Source organism: Hirundo rustica, chromosome 13 (genome assembly GCF_015227805.2).
Source record: "Hirundo rustica isolate bHirRus1 chromosome 13, bHirRus1.pri.v3, whole genome shotgun sequence".
In the NCBI taxonomy this organism is placed as follows: domain Eukaryota; kingdom Metazoa; phylum Chordata; class Aves; order Passeriformes; family Hirundinidae; genus Hirundo; species Hirundo rustica.
In genome coordinates, this window is record NC_053462.1 from 3,543,734 (window position 1) to 3,565,159 (window position 21,426).

Consider the following 21,426-nt stretch of genomic DNA (forward strand, 5'->3'; position numbering starts at 1 on the left):
GCTGGTTGTCCTCTTAAATTACAGGAGTTGGCTGGAAGTTGACCAACGTGCGGATTGCTACCAACCTGAAAGGGTGAGTGACTTCCAGCTCTGGAGCAGGGTGGCCCTGGCTGTCGCCAGCTCTGCAGCTTACCTGACAAGGGCAATGGTGATAACCATGGTCAGGCTCCATCCTCACCTCCCTGCTCTGGGGGGACATCTCCTGGTGCAAAGCAGGAGCTGAGGATAGCTCTGTTGACAGGTACCAGGGGCTGAAGGAGAGCTGCTTCCCCTCCCTGCTGGAGCAGTTCCCGGCCGCTCACAGGTGCAACCACTACTGCAGCATCCTGGGCCTGAAGATGCTGGAGCCAGTCAAGCCCAAGAGCTCCAAGAGTCCCTGCCTGGGCAGGAAGTCAGCCCAGTCCAGCCCCCAGCTCCAGAAGAAGGTGCTGACAAGTCCTCAGGGTACCCGCAAGGCTTCCGTGAGCCCCAAGAGCTCCCGGCGAGCTGCAGAAACAGGGGAGGCCCCAACAGCCTCCAAACCCAGGTCAGGAGAGAGCAACAGAGCTGGCTGCCCGCAGTAGTCAGAGCCGCTGCAGCTGAGATTCCTGCTCTGGCCCCCAGCCTGGGCCCAGCACGTGACCAGTGTGGGAAGGGGAGACGCTGGCAGTGGCCTTCTCCGTGGGGCTCCTGCCCGGCCTGCAGCGCTTGCATTGTGTGGTGTGTGCTAATTGTGAGCGGCTGGGCCGGGGCTGTGGGGGCTGTGAGCCACAGGCCCCCTCCCCAGTACCTCTCTGCAGGAGCTGCTGCTGGAGCCTGTGGGGCCGTGTGCCTCTCCACGCTCGGACTCGCTTTCCTCTCTCCACTCTCTGTAGGCCTTCCTTAAAGCAGGGGCAGAGCTTCTCCCTCGGGCTTTGCAGGCACCATGTCCTTGCCTGGCTCCCCAGCAAACTGGGAGTCCTGGACACCCTCCTGGCTCCCAGCATCTCATGTCCCTCTCTGTGTCCCCATAAAGTGACCGGGCCAAGCTTTGCCAGCGCTGTCAAGGACGAGAACCCCACCAGTGCCCAGGCAGTCCCCTGTGCCCTGGCACACCCTTTTTCCTGCAGAGGGTTCCAGCGGTCGCTGCAGGGCTCCTCTGCTATGGTGTGGGGCTCTGGGCTGTTGGCTGTTCCAGGGCGGGGTGTTTGCACTGGTACCAGCAGCTGCACTGGGGTGGGATTTTGCACCCCTGCTCTCCCCTGCTTCCCGGGGACGTCTCCCATCCCATTGCTGGGTGGCTGCTGAGGGTGGCCGTGCTGCTGTGGATGGAGGCCAGTGCTATGGTAAGGATGCTCTACCTCACGTGGGATACCTGGGAGCAGGGCAAAGGGGCAACTTCCCCTCCATACCAGGCTCTGCCTTGGCACCTGGAGGTGTCTAGCCCACAGGACTCACTCCTCCTTGCCTCCGTGCCATACCTAGACGCTGCATGCCCTAGCCCACAGCACGATCTGGTGCTCAGCATCACCCCTGCTTGGCACATGCTGGACTCCAGCAAGAGCTGGCAGTACCCACTCCAAATCCTGCTACCCCTGGCTCGAGGCAGTGATGGATGGGCAGAGGAGCTGTCTGTTCCATCACCCTGGGGAGCAACCCCTTCCTTGAGGCGTTGCAGGAGGGTGCTGGGTGCCATTGACACCACCCTGCAGGGTGGGGTCCCACGCAGTGGCTCAGTGCAGCCTGATGGAGGGAAGGGGCCGGGCTGAGAGCGTGGCATGCTCTGGGCTCCTGGTTGTTTGTCATTGGGTCACTGTAAAATACCAATGCACATAAACGTGGCTGCGTTGGCGACTGGGTGCTCTCAAGTGCAATAAAGCGAGAAGGACTGGCCTGTTCCCTGGCACTGTGATCCCTCTGGGAGAGGTGCACACAAGTACAGTGGGATGCGTTGGCTTTGTGTTTGGGGGAAGGAAACATCTTCAAGCACTGGCTTTACCTCATCCATGCTCCATGGGGGAGAGGAGGGGGATTGGGGCCAGAGCCTAAGGCTGGCAGCAGACAGGGGCTCAACTTGCAAGGTCTGCAGTGGGGATGGGGTGCAGCCCCATCAAAGGACCTTGTGCTGTGCAGGACAGCCATAGTCAGGGTCCAGAAGGGGTCTGAGGGCAAGCACACAAGGGTTGCCGCAATTTATTTGGGAGCTGCTCCCTTGTGTCCACAGGGCCAGCACCTAAGGCTGCAGGTTGCAAGGTGCGTGCAGCTTCCATCAGCACTGGAGTGGAGAAGACCAAATGCTCAGGTTTCTGTTTGTTTGGTTTTTTTTGCCTTTGGGGATAGGCCTTGTAGGCCTTGGTGTTCCCACAGTTCTAGATTGCCCCTGCACAGGACGTGTGGTTGTAGTACACACAGCACTCTCCGAGCCAGAGCACGCTCTCTGGCTGCTCAGCCCATGATCCCGTGAAGGAGAGAGTTCCATTCTGGAGCACCGAGCTGGAAGGAGAGACAGGGTCAGGGACAAGCTGCTGCCCCACCACTGGGTCCTTGTGCAGGGCCAGGTGGCTCCAGGACCCTTCACACCCACCTGGCAAAGAGCTGCTTACAGCAGGTGTACATAGTGTAGCTGGTGGAGCTGAAGTTGGTGGTGCTGAAGAACATCGCACAGTCACCCACCTGTGTTGGCACATGGAGGAGACCTGGGGGACAAGGTCTCCTGTTGGGACTGAAGAGGGACCATGGATCCAAATTCCATACCATACACAGCAAGCTGTGAGTCCTGTGCCCCATGCCTGCTCACAAGTCACACACCTTGACTATATTTGCTTGCAAATCCTATACCCGGGACTGTGCAGGTCCCATGAGCCATCCCACCTCATCCCCCAAGACTTTAGGGAGCCCCTTGCAATACTCCAAAAGTTGCCTTTGAAATAGTCCAGCCCAGAGGCGGATCAGGGGCCCCAGGAGAGCTTGTTGGGCTTGGGCTGCCCTTGGCAGAGCCATGAGGGGAGAGCAGGGCTTGAAGGCTCTGGCAGAGCCACGGGGGGACAGGCCAGCCACCTCCATCCCTGAACGCTGCGTTTATGGGATCTTCAGCCCTGTGCCTGTCCCTCCCTGGATCTCTCTGGCCCTGCTGGCAGTGGGCAGAGACCTACCTGCCAGGCAGGCATTGAGCATGGAGACGCAGATGCCCGTGAGCAGGGCCCGCAGCACCACGGAGGCAAAGTCACCCTTGCGCTGGGGCACCATGGAAGCTGTGGGGGCAACACAGACACTGGGGTGAGTCAGATCCTTGCTCTGACTCTACACTGGGTGGGGGACAGATAGGGACATGTCCTCAGTGCTGAGCTGGCTCTGCCCACCCCACCTCCTGCTGTCTGGAGGATATGGTGATCCCAGCCAGCACCCACGTGCTGTCTGCCCGTCCTGGCAGAGCACTGTGCCCACCCTGCTCCTATGGGTGATCCACCAGAGCCCTGAGCACTCCCAGCACTGGAGTCTCTTTGCTCTTTCCCCTGTGGCTGGGTGACACCCAGGCTCGAGGGGACATGCATATGCTCTTGCCCATGGGTGCAGTGCAAAATCATCCTGGTCACCTCATGCAAAATCCTGTTTCTTATCTGGCAGAGACTGAACGTGGAGGCTTGAGGGCAGCAAATTCCTCCTGCCTCAGCTGAGCTCTTGCTCCCTGACCCAGGACCCCACTCCCTGAGTGCCCAGGTACCCAGGACATAGGTCACACTTACCCAGGCCTCCCAGAGAGATGCCGATGGAGCTGAGGTTGGCAAATCCACAGAGGGCAAAGGTGGTGATGCTCTCGGCTCGCTCCTGGAGGGCACAGCAGCAGGGGATGGTCACCTCTGCCCAGGAGCAGCTCCAGAGCACCCAGAGCTGAGCACCACATTGGAGCTGCCAGATAGACATGACAGAGAGAAGTCCCCCACCCCAACCTCTTTTCCATCAGCTATTTTTGGGAGCAAGGATGAAGGCTCTCCTTGGAAGAGGCCAGGCTGGGGGGATGAGGGGCCCTGTTGCACCATGATCTGTCCCATCAAGGAGCAGGATGAATGGGAAAGGGCTTCACTGACTCCTTCCTCCCACACCCAGCCATTAGCAAACATCCAAGTCTAGCTGGACATAGGTGCCCTCCCACTCCCAGCACCATCATCCTGGTTCAATGATCTTAGAAGACTTTTCTAAACTAAACGGTTCTATGATCCTCTGCCTGCCCACCACCCATCTGCCAGGCCAGTCCCATGCCCCATTCCAGCTGGCTCTATCCCTGCCCGGTGCCTGGCAGGGTAGTGGTGCCCCTCACAGATATCCACTGCTTCCGGTTCCCATCCCACTCCTCCAGGCCCATCAGACGGTTCTTCTTGTATGTGGCCAGCTGCTGGTATGCCACAAACTCGTTCAGGAAGATCTTGATCCCCAGGAGCTCAGCCACCACCGGTGAGTCTGCCCAGTCTGCCCCCATGAGAAAGGCCACAGGCATGAGGACATAGGAGCAGATCACCTGGGAAAAGCATCCCGGAAGGGAACGACTCAGAGCTGACCTGCAGAGCCCCCGGATTGGACATCCGCTGCCAGGATGTGCCAAAAACCCAGCAAGGGTCTCAGCAGCCCACTGAGGCAGCGGGCAAAGGTGGGGCTGGGTGGGGGACGCAGGATCTGGCAGCTCAAACCATGGGTCTGCTCTTGGGGTACCTGGAAGGTGAGACCCTCGATGTCTACCATCTCCCCGAGCCAGCGGAGGGCAGCGTTGATGAACTCCAGCACGGCCAAGAAGGCGATGAGGTTGGCCACAATGTTGGCCACGAGCCCCACGGAGGCGGCAGCCCCGTTGCTAGCTGCTTCCAGGATGTTCCGCTCTTCCCTGCGTGGAAAAATACCCCAATGTACTCACCTGGCTGGGCACCCCCGGTGCCAGGTCAGCGCTCACTCCGTGGGTGTGCGCACAGCACGGGCTCTCCCAGCCTTGGGCCACCCGCAGTGTCCACTCGTGCCCCCAAGTGCCCCCACGGCTTCCCTGCAGTAGAAGGACACATGCAGCCCCACTCCACTGCCCCTCTCCTCACACTCACCCTCTGGAGAGCTGGATGCTTGCTTTGCCCTTGAACTTGGACTCCTCTACTTCAGGGTAGACAAGTTTGGCCATGGCGAGGGCGCAGGGCGCAGCCATCACAGAAGCTGCGATCAGTGATGCTGCATCAATCTGCAATGTGCAGACCAGAGCCCTAGGCACCTCTGTGCAAGGCTGTGCCCCATGACCTGCCACCCCAGGGCATCCCAGTACGCGGCTGGCATCAGCCAGTGGCACTCAGAGCAGTTCAGGGCTCTCCACTTGCTCAAGGTGGGAAAATGGGCTGGTTTTCCCATGTGAGCGGCCATGCACTTGGGGCAGCTTGCCTGGATGGAGGCGATTGCTGGAGCCGCAGCGATTGTAGCCCTGGTGATGTTAGTCTCTCCTGCTATTTGATTTAATCATAGTGGCTCTTGTCCCTTCCTTGTTCTTTTTTACCAGTATCAGAGCAATAGGTTGGATAACACTGTTAACTTCTACCTGCTGATGAAGGGCCAAGCTCCCAGCCTCACCCCTCCCCTGGCAACATCTCATTTCTCTGACCTTCCACCTTTGATTTCCCATTTAAGGAGACTAATTAATGTTTAAATAGCAGGAGCTCAGGCAGCAGGTTAAGGGGAAGGTTTATTCAGAGCACTGCCGAACTGGAGAGGGCATCTCTGGGGGCTTGGTGCCAGAAGTGCCCAGGCAATGCTGGAGGAGCAGGGATTGTTCCCTTGGGAGAAAAGAGGGAGGGGGGTGGGTATTGCTGTTTCTATTTAAAAGGGAGTTGGAGGGGAGACACTTCTCAGTGATAGCCAGTGAAAAGGTGAGAATCACAGACACAGTTTCAGTTGGATATAAGAAAAAATTGCTTCTTGTGTCTGAGGCACCTGCGGGGAAAACCAGAGACTCTGGGGAAGATCTCCATCCATGGGATGTTCACCACCAACCTGGACAAGGCCCTGGGCATTCCCTCAGCTGCCATAACCTCAGCTGGCAGGAGGGTGGATCAGAGACCCCCCCAGAGGGTCTTTCCAGGCTATATTATCCCATGATTCTGTGGGATTTGCCCTGCTCTCTGTGCAGGTAAGGGTCCACATGGTCCCATAGCACTTCCTTCTACCTGGCAGCGCTCTGGGGTTCTGGCCAGGCCAGCAAAGGTGGGGCTGGATGAGGTGTCTTTGGGACAAGGTGAGTCTGGACACCCTGATCTCATCCTGCTTATGGAAGGGGACCATGAGGCAGCTGCTGGGGGCCTTCTCTCATCCTCAAGTCCAGGGCAGTTCTTGCATGTCAGTACCCTGCAGCAGGGAGCGTGTGGATCCCACTGCTCGTGCACTCACCCCAAAGGATATGTAGGCACCCATCACGCTGCCTGCGATGGTGGAAAAGCCACCAGTCATCACAGCATGGATCTCTGACAGGGTCATGTCTGTGAGGTATGGGCGGATGAGCAGCGGGGCTTCGGTCTGTGGAAGAGAAAACCCTGCTGTCCCTGGGATGGGGCCATCCAGGGCCACAGGTCTCATAGGGAAAAGACCCTTTCTCCAGGGCAGGCTCAGCTGCAAGCACTGAAGAGCTGGATCTGCTGCCCAGGACCTTACCTGTCCCACAAAAATGTTCCCTGCCACACTGAGAGTCTCAGTGGGAGAGGTGCCCATTGAGACCTGAAGCAGCCAGGAGATCTGGGGAAAGACAAGGCCACTGTGTTGACAGAGGCTCCTGGCACCCTGCCACCATACCCATGAAGCCAGGCACTGTTTGGTCCCTGCATGGAGAGGATCCTGGGAAGCACCCCCAGACCGAATGGAAACACCAGCTCTAGGGTTCAGGGTTTTTTGGCATTCTGAGAAGGACACGCTAGAAAGACAAGGCTTGTGTCTATTCTTCTAAGCAGGACAAATCACCCCAGATTAGTACCATGACAATTTTGCTGGGACATCTCTCAGCTGACCAACAGCAGACAGAGAACACAACAGGTTCTCCTTCCCACTGCCATCCCAGATCTAGGAATGAGACCCTACCTTGAGGATAAGCCACTGCATGACACCGAGGTAGTAGAGGATGGACATGACACAGCTGAAGAAAACAATGATGGGCAGGGTCTGCAGGCAAGGCACAGGGTTAAAGCAGAGCTGAGCCACACATCCCAGCACCCGTGGGCACCAGGCTGGCCATGGTGTGGTACTGCACGGCCAGCCCACGCTGCTGGGGAGCCACAACACTCGGCCAGGCTGGCAGGAGGCACAGGGACCAGTGCAATCCTCCACGGCACTGAGGAAGTCCGCAGGTGTATACACAGCTGAGGGAGATCCATCTCTGAGATGGTGGAACTCTACCGCAGCAGATCTGGCTGCATTTAGTTCTGTGCTCTCCAGGACCCAGCAAAGAGGCAGACCAGAAGAAAACCTCCCCATGCCCCATTCCTTGGCTGACCTGGAAGGCAAAGACTTCTTCAATGAGTGTGTTCCCAAAGACAAAGCTGGAGCCAGCTGTGGTGTAGCTCAGGAAGTACTGCAAGGGAAGAAGTTACACAGGTAGAACAGAGATCTTCATCAGGTCCTTCCCTGATATCTCATTCTGCCTAGTGAGAGACTGTGCCCCCCATCCCACAGCTCACTTCACTGCACACCAATGGCCCTCTGAGACCCAAGATGGGGATACTCCCTTCCAGGCTCTGCTACAGCCTGGAAGGGAGGGCACACTGAGGGCTCTGGGCTGCTGCAGAAAACCAGGGAAGAGCTGGCTGCCCTCCAGTCCCAAACAAAAGTGTTTGTGAGCATGCAATCCCTGCCATGTTCCCTCCCCACCACTCTGCCTTTCCTGGGAATCTCAGGGTACAAGGGCAGGATGGGATGAGTAAATGCAGTACCTGGATCTGGTCCCCCAGCCACTGGAAAGCTTGGGTACCAGGAGTCGTTCGGAGGACAAAGATTCCGAGTAAGAACTCCAAACCAAGACCCCAGAAAACGGCTCTCCAGGACACCTGGGGATAAAAAGCAGAACGGGAGCTGAAATGTTTTCAAGGCCTAACAGGCTTCCCCTTCTGGCTTCCAGCTGCTGCAACAGCAGCACACGACAAACACCACACACTGCCCCGGGGTGAAGATCATGGGGAGACCAATAAAGTGTCACAGAAACCGACAAACGTGGGCTGGTAACAGAGCCACAAATGTGTTGGTGAGACCCTAGAACTGGCTGGAACATAACCTGCCAGGCTGACCTGGGATACAAGCACAAAGACCTTATGATGATTGGTAGGACAGACCTCCTAGACTGAAACCGTCTGTTCCATAACCCTTTGGAGGAGCAGGATGGAGGGACTGCCCAAAGCACTGCAGCAGTTTGGGCTCTGGTAGCCACCAGGACTTCAATCACTTCTGACCAAGGCTCCCAAGGCACCTGAGGCCCAGGTGTGGGTGTGGTGCTGGGTTTCTGGGTCCGACCCACTATGGGGGACGTGGCAGAACACAGGACAGAGGCAGTGCAGGGGAGCCCTGGGTTGGGAAGTGGGAAGGAGTGCAGTGGGAAGAAGAGCAGTGAGGTGTCTTTGAGGTCTGTCCACCCAACCAGTTCAGCTCCCCAGGCTGTGCCCAGCTCTGCCCAGCTCTGCTGGGCTTCTGCTTCCTCCAGAGAAGGGGATGCCAGGGGGAACAAACTGCTTGTTCTCCAGTGCTGGGTGGCCACTTCCTGCGAGGGGACTGATGGTCAAGTCACACCTGGAACACGTACCGCACCGTGGTGCTTGGAGCAGACAAACAGGAACAGCACCAAAAAGCAGAAGCCACCTAATGAGATGAGCTGCTCTGGGTTTCTGCCAGTGTCCAAAACCAGCCACACAATCAGGCCTGCCAGGAGGGCCACCCACAGGAGCCTGCAGAGGAAACCCCAGACTGTCAGCAAGATGATGTCCCCATAGGGACAGAAGCTCATGAAGGGCAGGAGCCGATTGTGATGGAATTGCCACAGTAAGGTCCATGTATCTGAAGAAACCTGAGGCTCAGGCACAAGCGAGGGCGGTGAACAGCCGTCATGCTACTGAGGCAGAGCAGCAAGACATTTCTGCAATGGGTTTTAAGTGGTTCCCAGGCTGGGCCATACTCACCATCTGTGAGGTGCCAGCATGGCACTGGAGCACAGGCCTGGTGCCATCAGCTGTGCTTGTGCTGGCAGAGCCATGGGAGGGAACCCAGGTGCCGGGAGGGATCTGGCCCTGCCTTCTCCTGACTCACCATTTCAGCCATGGCCAGGACTTTTGGAAGCACTTCCCAACAGGGCGGAGGAGCAGCAGAACCTTTGCCCCACAGTGCTTCTTGAAGATGTTCCAGCAGACGAAGAAGGCAACTATGGCAGTCATGACCACCAAGGCAAGGGCTCGCTGGAAGTTGAGGTAACAGGCCGCAATGAAGTAGCACAGGTAGGCTGGAGAAGGCACATTGGGAGTCAGAAACATCAGGGCTGTGGGATCACGGGTTCATAACTCACTGGGGCCAACCATGAGGTTCATTTCCTCCCAATGTCCTTCCCTGGCCACCCTTGAGGATCCCATCTTTGTGTGAGGAGACCCTAAGAGCACCACCCCAGCAGGGAGCAGAAGGGGACAGTGAACCCTTTGGGCAGGTAGAGAAAGGGGACAGTGAGGTGAGGACAGAACGGGGCAGCAGTGGTGGGGTGAGAAGGGGGCAGTGAGGGTGAGGCTGCTAGGAGTGGATACAACCCCCACACACTTGACAGCGTTCAGTAAGCGGAGTCTGGAGGCACAGCCAGCCGAAGGGGTGGGGATGTGGAGTCTCAGTGACAGGAAGTCCTCACCTACTCCAAGGAGCCCCAGGACGACTCTTCTCAACACCTTGGCATGAGCCTTGCAGAAATGCTTTGCCTTGGATGCTGGCTGCAGGGCTTTCCTGGGGAGAGTCACATGCAAGAGACATGAAAGATGCAGAAGATGGACGTGGAAGAGCAGCCCGAGCCAAGCCAAACCACCCCAACCGCAGCCACCCCACCAGAGCCAGGCCATGACCATGGCTCCCACTGGGCTCTTCCAGCAGCAGGAGGTGGTACAGGTGGGCCATGGTGAGAAACCCCAGCATGCTGACATCACCTGCTGTGGGGACAGACACCTACCAGTGGCACCCTACAAGGCCACAGGGAGCCATCAGACACTGCCCCCCCATGTGCTCAATACCACCCTACTCTGCTCCCAAATCACGTTTGTCTCTGGCAGAGCTCACACATCTGTGCAGATTATCCCACCTGCAGTAGGAGGAGAATCTCCCTTTCCCTTCTCTTCTCTCCTCTTGGCCCTCACTGCATGGACCACCACATTCCTCATAGTGTCTCTTCTCTCCCTGGAAAACATCATGAACTGGAGCACTGTGTACTCCAGAGAGAAGGGAAAGGGAGGGGAAAGGGCCAAGGGGAAAGGGCCAAGGGGAAAGGGGAAAGGGCACTTACCTCGAAGCTGAAAGCTGGGTTATCTGTGCCCTTCTCAAGGCTATCCAGGGTTATCTGGTTTCCTTCCATCTCTAGAAGTTCCTTTGCTTCACTGCATATGGGAAACAACACTGGGAGGGCCCAATGCTGGCTGGGGAGAGAAAGGTGGAATCACTTCTGGGAAGCTCAAATGTTCCACTCTGCTTTTCAGTTTTGAGTCTCCGAGAGGATAACGCCTCTTGCAGTCAGTATTCAGAGCAGGTCCTGCCCCAGCACATCAAGGGACCATCCTATGGGGTCCTCAGGCCACGGTGCTGGTGTGCTGAATTCCTTATTCTCCTGTAGCTCTGGAGAGGTCTTTACTCAGTCATGCCTCCAAGGAATTATAGGAGAGGACTATATGCAGCAAGGAGTGCTGGTACTCCTCTTCCAAGTCAGTGATAGTGTTTTCCAGCCCCTGTGAGCCACTTTGCAAGAGGGATTTTTCTAGAAGTATCCTTCCTCATCAAAAGGCCTTGGTAAGACCAAGTAAGATGAGGAAGAAGGTCCTTTCATGCTGATAATTAACACAGGGAAGGAACAAGGGGTAGGAATGACTGGTAGTTTGCATAGGGACTGGTCCTAAAGGAGAATCACACTGGGAGAACTGGTCCAGCAAACCCAGAAGAACCAGTGTCATGCCAGGTCAGGAACCCTTGGAGCATCATCCCATTTGGGCACCCTCTCGCTTCCTCTACCTGGAGAAGGATGAGGGAAGAGCAGAGAGCTGCAGGCAAGGCAGTGATCAACTGTAGAAGCACTTCTGTGTGAGGACAGAGGCAAGGAGATGTTGTCTTTGCTTTGAGGAGGATTGTAGAGGTCTGTGTGGAGAAGGACATTACAGGCTCATCACCAGTTTGTCGCAGTGTCCCCTGAAGCGAAAGACTCAGCCCCAAATGCAACAGGTGAAGGTGGGGAGTTTTGGAGAACATCTCTCATTGTGGGACCTCGTGGCAGCTGAAGATGGTGTGGCCAGGGCTCCACAGGCCGGCAGAGCCACCATGGAGAGCCACTGGGGAGTGCTGGCGCCCCTGGGTTCATGGCTCCTCAGCAGCAGGGCAGGACCCATGGCCATGGTGGGAACCCAGGACCTCACACTCCCCTCCAGGGCTTCCAACATCACTGGTGCTCGTGGCATGTCTCTCCAGGACCCTGGCAGAGATAAGGAGGACCCCCCTTCCCAAGTCCACCACCACTTCAAGGACACTCCCCAGTACCCATGTGGTCTCAGTGACCGCTCCAGGATCTCACAGAGTTCCAGAACCACCCTGGGCTCCTGGCTGTGCCCCCATCTCAGGCTCGGTGCCTCCCAGGACCCCCGGGCTGATGCCACCTCCTTGTCCCTCGCTCCACCAGCCCCAAAATCTCTTCTTTTGGCGCAGTCTCATCGGCTGCCATCCCCTCAGGAGCAGGACCACACGGGCAGGCAGATAACGAAGGAGGGAGTGGAGGGGTGCCCTCAGTGCTCCCCGTACAACGGCATCCCCACACACCCTGTTCCTCGTGTCCCCGCAGCCTCTGGAGCAGCGTGGCCACGGGACCCTCTGCCCTGAGTCCCCGCACTCCACGCTCTCACACCCCCGGTGGCCTCGTGCCCTCCCCGTCCCCACGGCTCTCCCGCCCCGGCAGCCGCCGTCCCCCCGCACTCACCCGCAGCCCCGCCGGCCCCGCAGCTCCCGGTCCCGTGTCCCGGTTACCCATTAACAGCTCGGTCCAAAGAGCTGGGTTGGGCACTGCGGCGCCGGGGCCGGCCCGGCTCCTCCCGGGGCTCACACCCGGGCGTGCGGGGGGGCAGCGGCGTGGCCCTGCATGGGCAGAGTGCCATCCAAAGAAAGGTCAGCCGGGAGACTTTCCTCCCGGGCAAAACGAGCCTTGAGGAGAGATATTGAAAGCAGAAACCAAACTCTTACCCCAGCCCTGGAAACGTTTCCCGAAGAAAACGAGAGTGGGGCACACGCGGCTTCCAAAGCTTCAGTGGTGTGAAGTCATGTTCCCTGGTCCCTGAGAAGGACGGGGTGGAAGCCGGCTAAAGCGTCCCCTCGCAGAGTGTGTTAGAAACCACCTTTTGACGCGGGATGATGGGAATCGCATGGCCAGGTTTGTGCATTCTACCGGCACCTCCCGCTCCTTGTTTGCACAGGGAGCGGCGATGTGGCTCCGAGGGTGCCAGACCGGGGTTGGCAGGAATCAGTTCAGACACCGGTGATTAATGACGGGGCACGCAGGGCAGCGCGGGGCACTCGGGGCACCACGTGCCACACGCCGCACGTAAACAAACCGCTCTCCGCGCCACTTCCACGCCTCTCCCTGGGGATTTTGGCCAATCCCCCGCTCAAAGCCGGCCAGGCCGGGGAGGGGCGAGCGCGCTATGGCGCCGGTCAGTGGGTGGGTGACAAAGGGGGAAACCGTGAAAGCAGCGGGTGCGACGCTGGTGTAACCTCCCTCACCGCGCCTGCCGAGGGCCCCAGCCCCGCATGAGGCACCCATAAAACCCCGAGGGGCGGCGCGGCCCCGGCGCACGTCAGCGCCCGCACCAACAACACCGCCCGCGCCGCCCCGCCCGCACAGAGCCCCGGTAGCGCGCCGTGATCGTATAGTGGTTAGTACTCTGCGTTGTGGCCGCAGCAACCTCGGTTCGAATCCGAGTCACGGCATCGCCCGGCGGTACCACGGCACACGGGCTCCGCTTTTTTGTCCTCGCTGTTTTCTGCATTGGTTTATTTCATAACTCAATTTCGTGTTTTTTTTAATGATTATTTTAAACTTAGTTTTATTATTTTTAATTTATTTTAACTTTTTTTATTTAGCTAGTTGATTTATTTTCATTTAATTCTATTTAATTTTATCTGTTTAATGTAACTTTAGTTTTTATTTTTACTTTGTTTTATTCTTATACTCATAATATTTTCTCTCATTTATTCTATTCTATTTTAAATTTTTATTTATTTGCCTTTATTTCATCGAATGTTATTTTTTGTTTCGCTTTTTCTATTATATTTTAGTTTTATATTTGATTTTATTTTAATGGTTCATTTTATGTATTATTTTAAAATCGATTGTTTAGTATTTTTATTATATTTACTTTTCTTTTACTTAATCTAATGGTATCATTTTTATTATATTTTATTTTAATTTGAAATTTCTATTTTTATATCAGTTTTAGTCTTACTTTTTATCTCCTCGCCTCTCCGTCTATTTTTAAATTTAATTTTATAATTCTATTTATTATTTCTACTTTAATGGTATCTTTTTGTCCGATTTTATTGTTTTCTGTCCCTCCTCTCCTTCTCTCCCCGGCGCTCGCGAACTTCCGAGCCCGGCCCCGCAGCCGCGCCGGCAACTGGCAAAAAAAGCAAGAAAAACGGAATATCGGCGCGATGTGACAAAAACAACCGGGGACTCGGCGGTTGAGGGAGAAGCGGCAAAAAAGCGGAGCCCGTGTGCCGTGGTACCGCCGGGCGATGCCGTGACTCGGATTCGAACCGAGGTTGCTGCGGCCACAACGCAGAGTACTAACCACTATACGATCACGGCGCGCTACCGGGGCTCTGTGCGGGCGGGGCGGCGCGGGCGGTGTTGTTGGTGCGGGCGCTGACGTGCGCCGGGGCCGCGCCGCCTTCCGCGCTCCCGCTCCGCCCCCGCGGGAATTCCCGCCCAGCCGCGGCCCGTGCTCCCCGTTCGCGGCGGGGCGGTGGCGATGGACCCCGCGCCGGGATCCCAGCCCGGGCCGTGGCCCCGCTGCTCTCACGGCTCTCACCCGCTCCCTGGCCCCAGCCCCGCGTGTGACCCCGCCCGCGGCGTTCACCCCCTCACCTTCATCCTCTGCCTTTGGCCCAGCTTCCTGATCTGACCCTTCTCCTCTTCCCAGCTCTCTGTGTCCTAGTGCAACCCCGTTCACTGAGCTGTTACCTCACCTCTCGCTCCCCTGCGTGTTTCTCAGGGAGTAAATTTTCTCCCAACCCCAGGAATAATGAACGACTGGGCACAGAGCGATGGGAGAAGAGAGGGACTAAGGATTTTACGCCCCTGAAATAGCAACATGTATCACTCTGTGCTGGACTCCTTGTTTCTCCTGCTCAAGCACCTGTTGATACCTAATGACTCTGCTCTCACCACTTCTGCTCCTTTCCTGCTCCCAGTATTGAAGGTTCTTTCATTTTCACAGATATGCAAAGAATTCCAAACACCTGGGATCAAAAACATTTCTTGACATAAAATATTTTGCGGTGATCGCAGCATGACTCATTCTTTCTGAAGAGCTGGTCATAGAAACAGCGGCTCCTTCGCATGGGGTGAGCTCATCACTTGTCACACGTGCACCTCCCATGGGAGGGGGTACAGGGAGTGGCAGGGGACTCCTACAACTGTGCTGGCCATGTCCCTGCACCCCATCCATCCTGGTGTATCTGCTGGAGGTGGAAATCCTAAATCTAAAACAGTTTTCCGAGGCTTGGGCAAACTGGAGAAATGCCCTGCGCAGCTTGATTACTCTCTGAAATAATTGCTCCTGCCACTCTGAGCTCATCTTGCTCCTAACTGGCCCAAAAGAACTCAGTGGTGTAGGAAGACAGAATGTTTTTCTGGCCATTTTGTCTTCCCTTTGTCTATGCCCACCTCATCCTGCCCTCCATGGTTTGCTGGTCCCTCAGCAATGGTGGGATCCTTTGCAGTGGGAGATGCTCTCCCATGTCAAACTGACTTCACCACGAGATGGTGAAGGGGTATCTGAATGGCTTGGGTGTCCATGTGCTACTGTCCTGCTCCACTCCCACCTTCCTCCCTCTCTTGACCACGTGCCAAGATCCCAGTCCATGCCTCCTAGGTGAGGTGAGGGGCTGCAGGGATATTCCTTTTGTTCATCTGTGTCCAACCCTGTCACCATTTGTGTCCTTATGCTGGAACAAAGTAGGTGCGGAGACAGTGGAAGGAGATACGTGGTTCTCCTGCCATGCCCAAGGAGTTTGACACCATCATCATCCCCTTGACTGCACCAAGGACACAAATCCAACCACCAGACACCGGCGGGACAGGCATAGTGTCTTGTGCTTTCCTCCACGCTGGCACAATGCCGTGAGCTGGGCCGTGTCACTGGTGAAGGGATAACTCAGCTCCATCCTGGCCCGGACAACTGCTCTGTCGGGTCAGGACAGCGTGGTGGGACCCACAGGAGACAGCGGGGCATGCTCTGGCAGGACAAGCTGTCCACGGCTGGCAGGGACAAAGAACCCACAGTGACGCACAAGATGACCAGGAGATTCCTCCTCAGGGATTCCCATGGGCAGGCAGAGTGGGAGCCCTGAGGCTGGTGTCCCCATGGCCTTTATCCCAGCTCCTGGCCTGGCAGGATGCAGAGCCCATGGGTGGGTGGGTGGATGCTGCACACACAGGGCACAGTGTGGGCTCCTTGGTGGCACAGAGGAGGCAGTGGAGCTCCCGCTTTGGCTACTTGGCAGATGTCTCTAGAATGTGGAAGTTGACAGAATTACAATGACCTCAACTGCAGGAACAGGCATGGCTGAGATAACACTGCAGTGATACAGGAGAGTCAGCCAAACTGGAAGTAAGCAGGGAGGTGCGAAAGGACACAGAGATAAGGTACGGGGTGTGGATGAGGAGGAGGAGGCAAGAAACTGCTGCCACCCATCACTGGCAGTGGTGGCCTGTCCCAGTGCAACTTTCTGCCATAGGCTGCTCTCCCCAACAGAACTGGGATGCGAGCACTCCTAAGGAAACCTCGCCAGGTTGTCAGAGCCCCAACTGCCCTTTGCCACGTGCTTTTTAGTCCAGATGGTTTGGACCTGCCAGGATGCGTTTGCACAGCGTGAAGCAAAAGAGATGAGCTTGTGGGAGCACTGAGAGCTCCATCTGTCTCCTGGGTAACCTGATCCCTTTAGGATGCTCAGCACCCGGGCAGGATGGCTGCTCCAGGCAGGCTCCTCTGCTCTTCCAACCCTGCTCTGTCCCTCGGTGTCTTTTCTCTCAGCCCTGTGATGCCTGTGGGTTGCATTCAGGAGGATTTTACAGGTGCCTGGAATGAACACCAGTGCAGCCAGGCAGGGAGTGCTGCTGCACCCAGACGTTGCCTCTGTGGCACAAATATAAATCTTGGAGCTGGCACAGGGACAAGCGCAATTCATCACTGCACGGCTGTCTCGGCTGCTCTGCCCCTCGAGCAGCCTCCCCAGCTGTTCCCTCAGTGGGGCAGCCCCTGGCCTCCTTTCCTAGTCTCAGGAAGGCAGGAGGGAGGCAGAGGAATCCCCACCACCTCCTCTTCCTTCTTGCAGATTGCTAAAGCAGCCACAGGAGGCAGGAGGGATGCCAGTGCTGTGAGGGGGTGCTCTGTGTTTTACTGGTGATGGGAAAGCAGGGGTGCAGGCCAGTGCTGTCATCTCTGGCCATTCAGAGGCCATTAATCCAACTTGGAAATTGCTCTGCTGTGGAAATTCCACCTTCCTTCCTAAGGAAATCAGAGCAATTCCACCATCTAGCCCAGCATCTCATATTCCCATACACATAGGCACTGCTGGGGCAGAGCTGGATGCTGGAGGAAGAGCAGGGAAAGGTTCTGGGGCTGGGATGATTTGAAGGTGAAGGTTTGTGTGGGTTTTAGGAGTGAAGGACAAAACACCAGGAGACAATTGCAATCAACCTGACCTCATACTGTCCCCACTGTCCTCTTCTGGGGCCACAAAGACGATCTGAGGTCCGGAGCTCCTCTGCTCTGGAGCCATGCAGGGAGACGTGGATGGCTTAACCTGGAAAAGAGAAGGCTCCAGGGAGAGCTCAGAGCCCCTGGCAGGGCCTAAAGGGGCTCCAGGAGAGCTGGAGAGGGACTTTGGACAAGGGCCTGGAGTGCCAGGGCAAGGGGGAATGGCTTCTCTCAGCCAGAGGGCAGGGACAGATGGGATAGTGGGAAGATATTGTTTCCTGTGAGGGTGATGAGACCCCGGCACAGGCTGCCCAGAGAAGCTGTGGCTGCCCCATCTCTGGAATGGCTGGACAGGTCTTGGAGCAACCTGGGCTAGTGGAAGGTGTCCCAAGGCAGGGGGTGGATTGAGATGAGCTTTAAGGTCCCTTCCCACCCAAACCATTCTATGACTAGCTCACGAGACATGGAGTGAGGACTGAATGAGAAGAACTTGAGCATTCCTTGACATGAGTGTTCAGCTGTGGTACTCTCCAGAGGCTTTTTGAGCCTACAACAGCACATGAGGTGGGTCCTGGTTCTTCCAAATCCTGAACCTCAAAGGACATTCTCCAGTCTGCCAGTAAGAAAACTGGAAGGGAAGACAAACAGTATATAACAGGCTGATTTTCTACTCGTTTATATTTTGGGATGCCCTTGCCTGGCTCCAACGCTCAGAAATCAAAGAAAATAGAACCCAAAAATGTATGGAGCGGGGATTTATCAAAGCTGTCCTGTCCAAAACCCAGGGAGCACAGCCCGGAGCAGCCTCCTGAGCTCTTTCCTTGTGTGTCCAGCATGCAGCTGAAGATGGAACGTGAGGAAAGTGTCCCAGGGGAGAACCAGCCATCCTGCAGCCCTAAATAAATGCTGCCACATGTCTGTGAGTGCCCTGCCTGATTCCAGCTGCCAGCCCCAGCTCTCACTCTGCCTTTGTCTGTGCACAGCAGGAGCCTCCTCTGGCTGCAGGGATTTATGGCCTGCACACAGCCACCTCTTAACCCAGCTTTGTGCTGCTGAATGGGCAGAAAACAGGCCACCACGAGCTGCCAGGCAGCCTGCCAGCCCTCACCTCTCCACTTCTTCCACTGGTCTCTGAATTCACCTTCATTTTCTGCCTCTCAGCCCTTTCAGAGAAACTGGGCTGGTGGCAATTGCAATTGATCCCCTCTCTGTGGGAGGAATGGCCACTGTTTCGCTCTTGTGCACTGAGCCCATCTTCCTGACAGCTGATGACAGCCCTATTAAGAGATATAAGGGGATACCAGGAGTGGTTCACACCCCACAGGCAACATAAAGCTAGTGAGTCTGTCTGGAGAAGGACCCAGCTGTGTGAGCATGGCTGTTGCAGCTGGATTAATCATACCCACCATTAACCCCTTCCCGGGGCACTCAGGTCCCCTGCCAGCCCCACGGCACAGGCCCCCACCCGTCCATTGCTCTGATTGAGCTGCAAATGCTCGTGCTCCTTAGTTTGCTCAGCCTCAGATCGATGAGTGCAGGCAGCTCCAATCAATTCCACTTTACCACTTGCTATTGAGTTCAGCTCCGTGCTCTCGCAGCTGGTCCCGCTTCCTTCGTTCATTCACAAGAGGGATCCAGGCATTTTATCCCAGCTGGATGCTTTTTTTTGCCCTTGCAGGATCAAACCGTTTGGTAGGAGCAAATAAAACCCCATGAAGGGCCAGCAATGAAGGGATTGAACTTGTGCTACGGTTGAAGCCCCAGGAGCATCCCCCCTGGCTGTCAGTGTGTGTCTGGATGAGGCCATGCAATTTGCATGATATAATAGAGCTGTTGCCACCAAGCCAGCACCTGTCATGGGGTTTTCCTGTCATGATCCTGGTTTTGCTGCAGGAAAGCTCCTGTGTGTTGGTTCCCCTGTCCTCCCAGGAGCTATGTGGGGAGAATTCAGCTCTCTGGGACTTGAGCCCACACAAAATGATTTTGCAGAAAAAAAAAAAAAATAACACCAAAGAGTTTACTTAATGGCTGGAAATTTCCCTCAAACTTTGCATTTGCCAGTGAAAGAAGTGTTTCTCACCCTCTGGGTGTCAGTCCTGCAGTTATTTTGCTCTCGTTTCTTGTCACCCAGTTCTCTCAGTGGCCTCTCTCCAGGACGCTGCTGAACCTGTGGAAATGAAGTTCCCCAGGGCTCTCCACACCTCGTCAAAGTGTTAATGAAATAACAGATCACACCACGGAGCAGCTGTGACGCTCGGGTCGGGATGTGCAGAGGCAGGGACCAGGCTCGGCATGGCTGAGGTGATGACTGATGGATCTGGCTCCAAGCTGGCAGATGTCTTTCAGCAAGTTGTCATCTCTTCTTTCGGTCAATTAGCATTGCCTCAATTATACTATCAACTGCATAATGATTTCTTTCTTTTTTTACAGAAAGGTTGAGGAGCTGCAAAAAGTGCCTGCAGAAATTTGCTCCATTTGGTAAAGACACATGCTTTGTGCATATCCTGCCCAAGCTTTGATGGTCTCCTGGTGTAAATGTGTAGCAACACTTCCCCCTGGATACGATGCCTGCCTCTAAAAATTCACAAGTCTCCTTTGTGTTAGTCCTCGTATTTAATATGTATTTATGGATTTTTTTTCTGTGGATTTGTCTGGTCTTTATCCTAAACCACGTAGCATCTGCAGCTGCCCCTGGCAGGGAGGGCTACTGTGTGTTGAGTCTCCTCCTTGTGTTATTGCTGTTATTTCAGCCTCTCGCACCTCCCCTAGCTGTGCAGATCTCTGCTCTGTGATCCCAGCTGTCTCTTTCCTGTGCCAAAGAGCCCTGGTCCTTCACAGAGCCCATGTGCACAGACCTTGGATCCTCCCATCCTCCCGTTGCCCTTCTCTGCACACCTAACAGCTCTGCTGTATCTTTGGAATAAGGGGACCAGAAATGCATGTAGACTGGGACTGGCTAGGGAATAGAGACACCTCTGATTTCATCTCTCCTTTTTCCTGACCTTCCCATCAGCTTGACAGCGAGTCTTTGAGGTTTTGACTTCTGCTGAGTGCTGAGGGGACAGTTTCACAGACTGTCAGAGCTCCTAGTCTCAGAACGCATCACTTCAGACAAGAGCCTGGGCTTGGTTTCCCCATGTGTGTCACTTCCCTAACAATGGCTTTTGTCTCATTTTATTGCCAACTCGCTTAGCCTCTCAAAGTCTTCCTGCAATTCTTTGCATGCATCCACAATTTCCAGAATAATTCAATATTATTGCAGATTTTGTCATTGACCTCATCTTGTCAAAAGAGCTGCGTGTGGAAATGCAGGGACCTCTGCTGGATTTCCCACAGGGGCCTGCTGGCTTTTTCCAAGAAAGCCACTAGTTATGGAAAAAAGAAATTCACTGCAAGAGAGCTGTGCCAACTCTTCCCCAATATGTCATATTTATCCATCTGTTCCCTAACGATGCCAGTTTCCTCCTCCGTATGCCAATTTTTGTTCATTTGCAGAGAACAGATGTGTCATTTATCAGTCCGGGACTCCCTGGCTGCCTCCCAGGAAGCACTTCTTGTGTCACAGTTGCCACCTTGCAGTCCTCATGTCCCCCGCTGGACCCAGACCCCGGAGGTGGTTCGGCTGTCACCCAGCAGACGTGACATCCTCCTGGTCCCTGCTGTGCTGCATGATGGGGCGTACGTGGGTCGCTACCAGGGAGGAAAGGAGTGGGCACACAGGCATTCCAAAGCTCCTGTGAATGGCTTTTATTTGAAGCTGTGGGAGAAGTACCTGGAGATTCAAGGAGCTGCAGGCTTCCCTGCAAGCCAGGCTCCCCAGCAGGGGAAAGAGCCGAGCCAGCACCTGACTCAAGCGACACGTTTGCAAGTGTCAGATTCAGCCCCCACATTACCTGGGCTGAGTCACCCGGGAGTGTGCAGGGGCAGAGACCTTCTCCTCTGAGTCACCGGAAGCTGCCTGGGGGACGCTGGGCTGTGTCCGCACCACCCAAGGTTAAACTGGAGGGGAAGGTTTTCCATGAAGACTAGGCACGATCCCTCCCCAGCTCAGGGAAGTCCTGTGCGCTGTTCTTGGCCCAGCTGCCAAACAGGGCTCTTGTCCCCAGCTGGGAGTGACACCGGGAGCACTTAGGGCAGCTGATGCAGCTCATCAGGCCCCGGAGAATGGATGAGGGCTGAGGATGCACACAGCTCTCCGCTGGGCTGGCAGGAGCCCGGAACACACTGCCTGGCTTTTTCTTCCTGGTGCATGCTCTGACCTGTCTGGATTTACCCGGGCAAGCAG

At 55.7% G+C, this 21,426-nt stretch overlaps 2 protein-coding genes and 2 non-coding genes across 5 annotated transcripts in view; 2 read left to right on the top strand and 2 right to left on the bottom strand.

Moving 5' to 3' along the window:
* ALPK3 (alpha kinase 3) overlaps positions 1-1,864 on the top strand; it is a 32,791-nt gene extending 30,927 nt beyond the window's left edge. For both annotated transcript variants that reach the window (XM_040077006.2, XM_040077007.2), the window contains 2 exons: positions 25-73; positions 242-1,864. In XM_040077006.2, coding sequence (XP_039932940.1) covers positions 25-73; positions 242-563 — 371 coding nt within the window. In that variant the 3' untranslated portion in view covers positions 564-1,864. The remainder of the gene's footprint in view (positions 1-24; positions 74-241) is intronic.
* Positions 1,865-2,316: 452 nt separating this feature from the next.
* Positions 2,317-10,599, bottom strand: LOC120758741 (sodium/nucleoside cotransporter 1-like). The gene is made up of 17 exons (XM_040077350.2): positions 10,475-10,599; positions 10,274-10,368; positions 9,833-9,924; positions 9,253-9,442; positions 8,753-8,894; positions 7,893-8,006; positions 7,457-7,534; positions 7,045-7,125; positions 6,625-6,705; positions 6,364-6,489; positions 5,040-5,170; positions 4,663-4,831; positions 4,274-4,471; positions 3,702-3,783; positions 3,111-3,209; positions 2,543-2,654; positions 2,317-2,451 (listed from the first exon to the last, which is right to left on the bottom strand). The coding sequence occupies exons 1-17, from the start codon at positions 10,541-10,543 to the stop codon at positions 2,328-2,330; spliced, it is 1,983 nt and encodes a 660-aa protein (XP_039933284.1). The 5' UTR covers positions 10,544-10,599; the 3' UTR covers positions 2,317-2,327.
* Positions 10,600-13,074: 2,475 nt separating this feature from the next.
* On the top strand, positions 13,075-13,146 carry TRNAH-GUG (transfer RNA histidin (anticodon GUG)). Its single transcript has one exon. It is a non-coding gene; the product is annotated as a tRNA-His (tRNA).
* An 808-nt stretch (positions 13,147-13,954) lies between these two features.
* TRNAH-GUG (transfer RNA histidin (anticodon GUG)) lies at positions 13,955-14,026 on the bottom strand. Its single transcript has one exon. It is a non-coding gene; the product is annotated as a tRNA-His (tRNA).
* Positions 14,027-21,426: the final 7,400 nt, after the last annotated feature.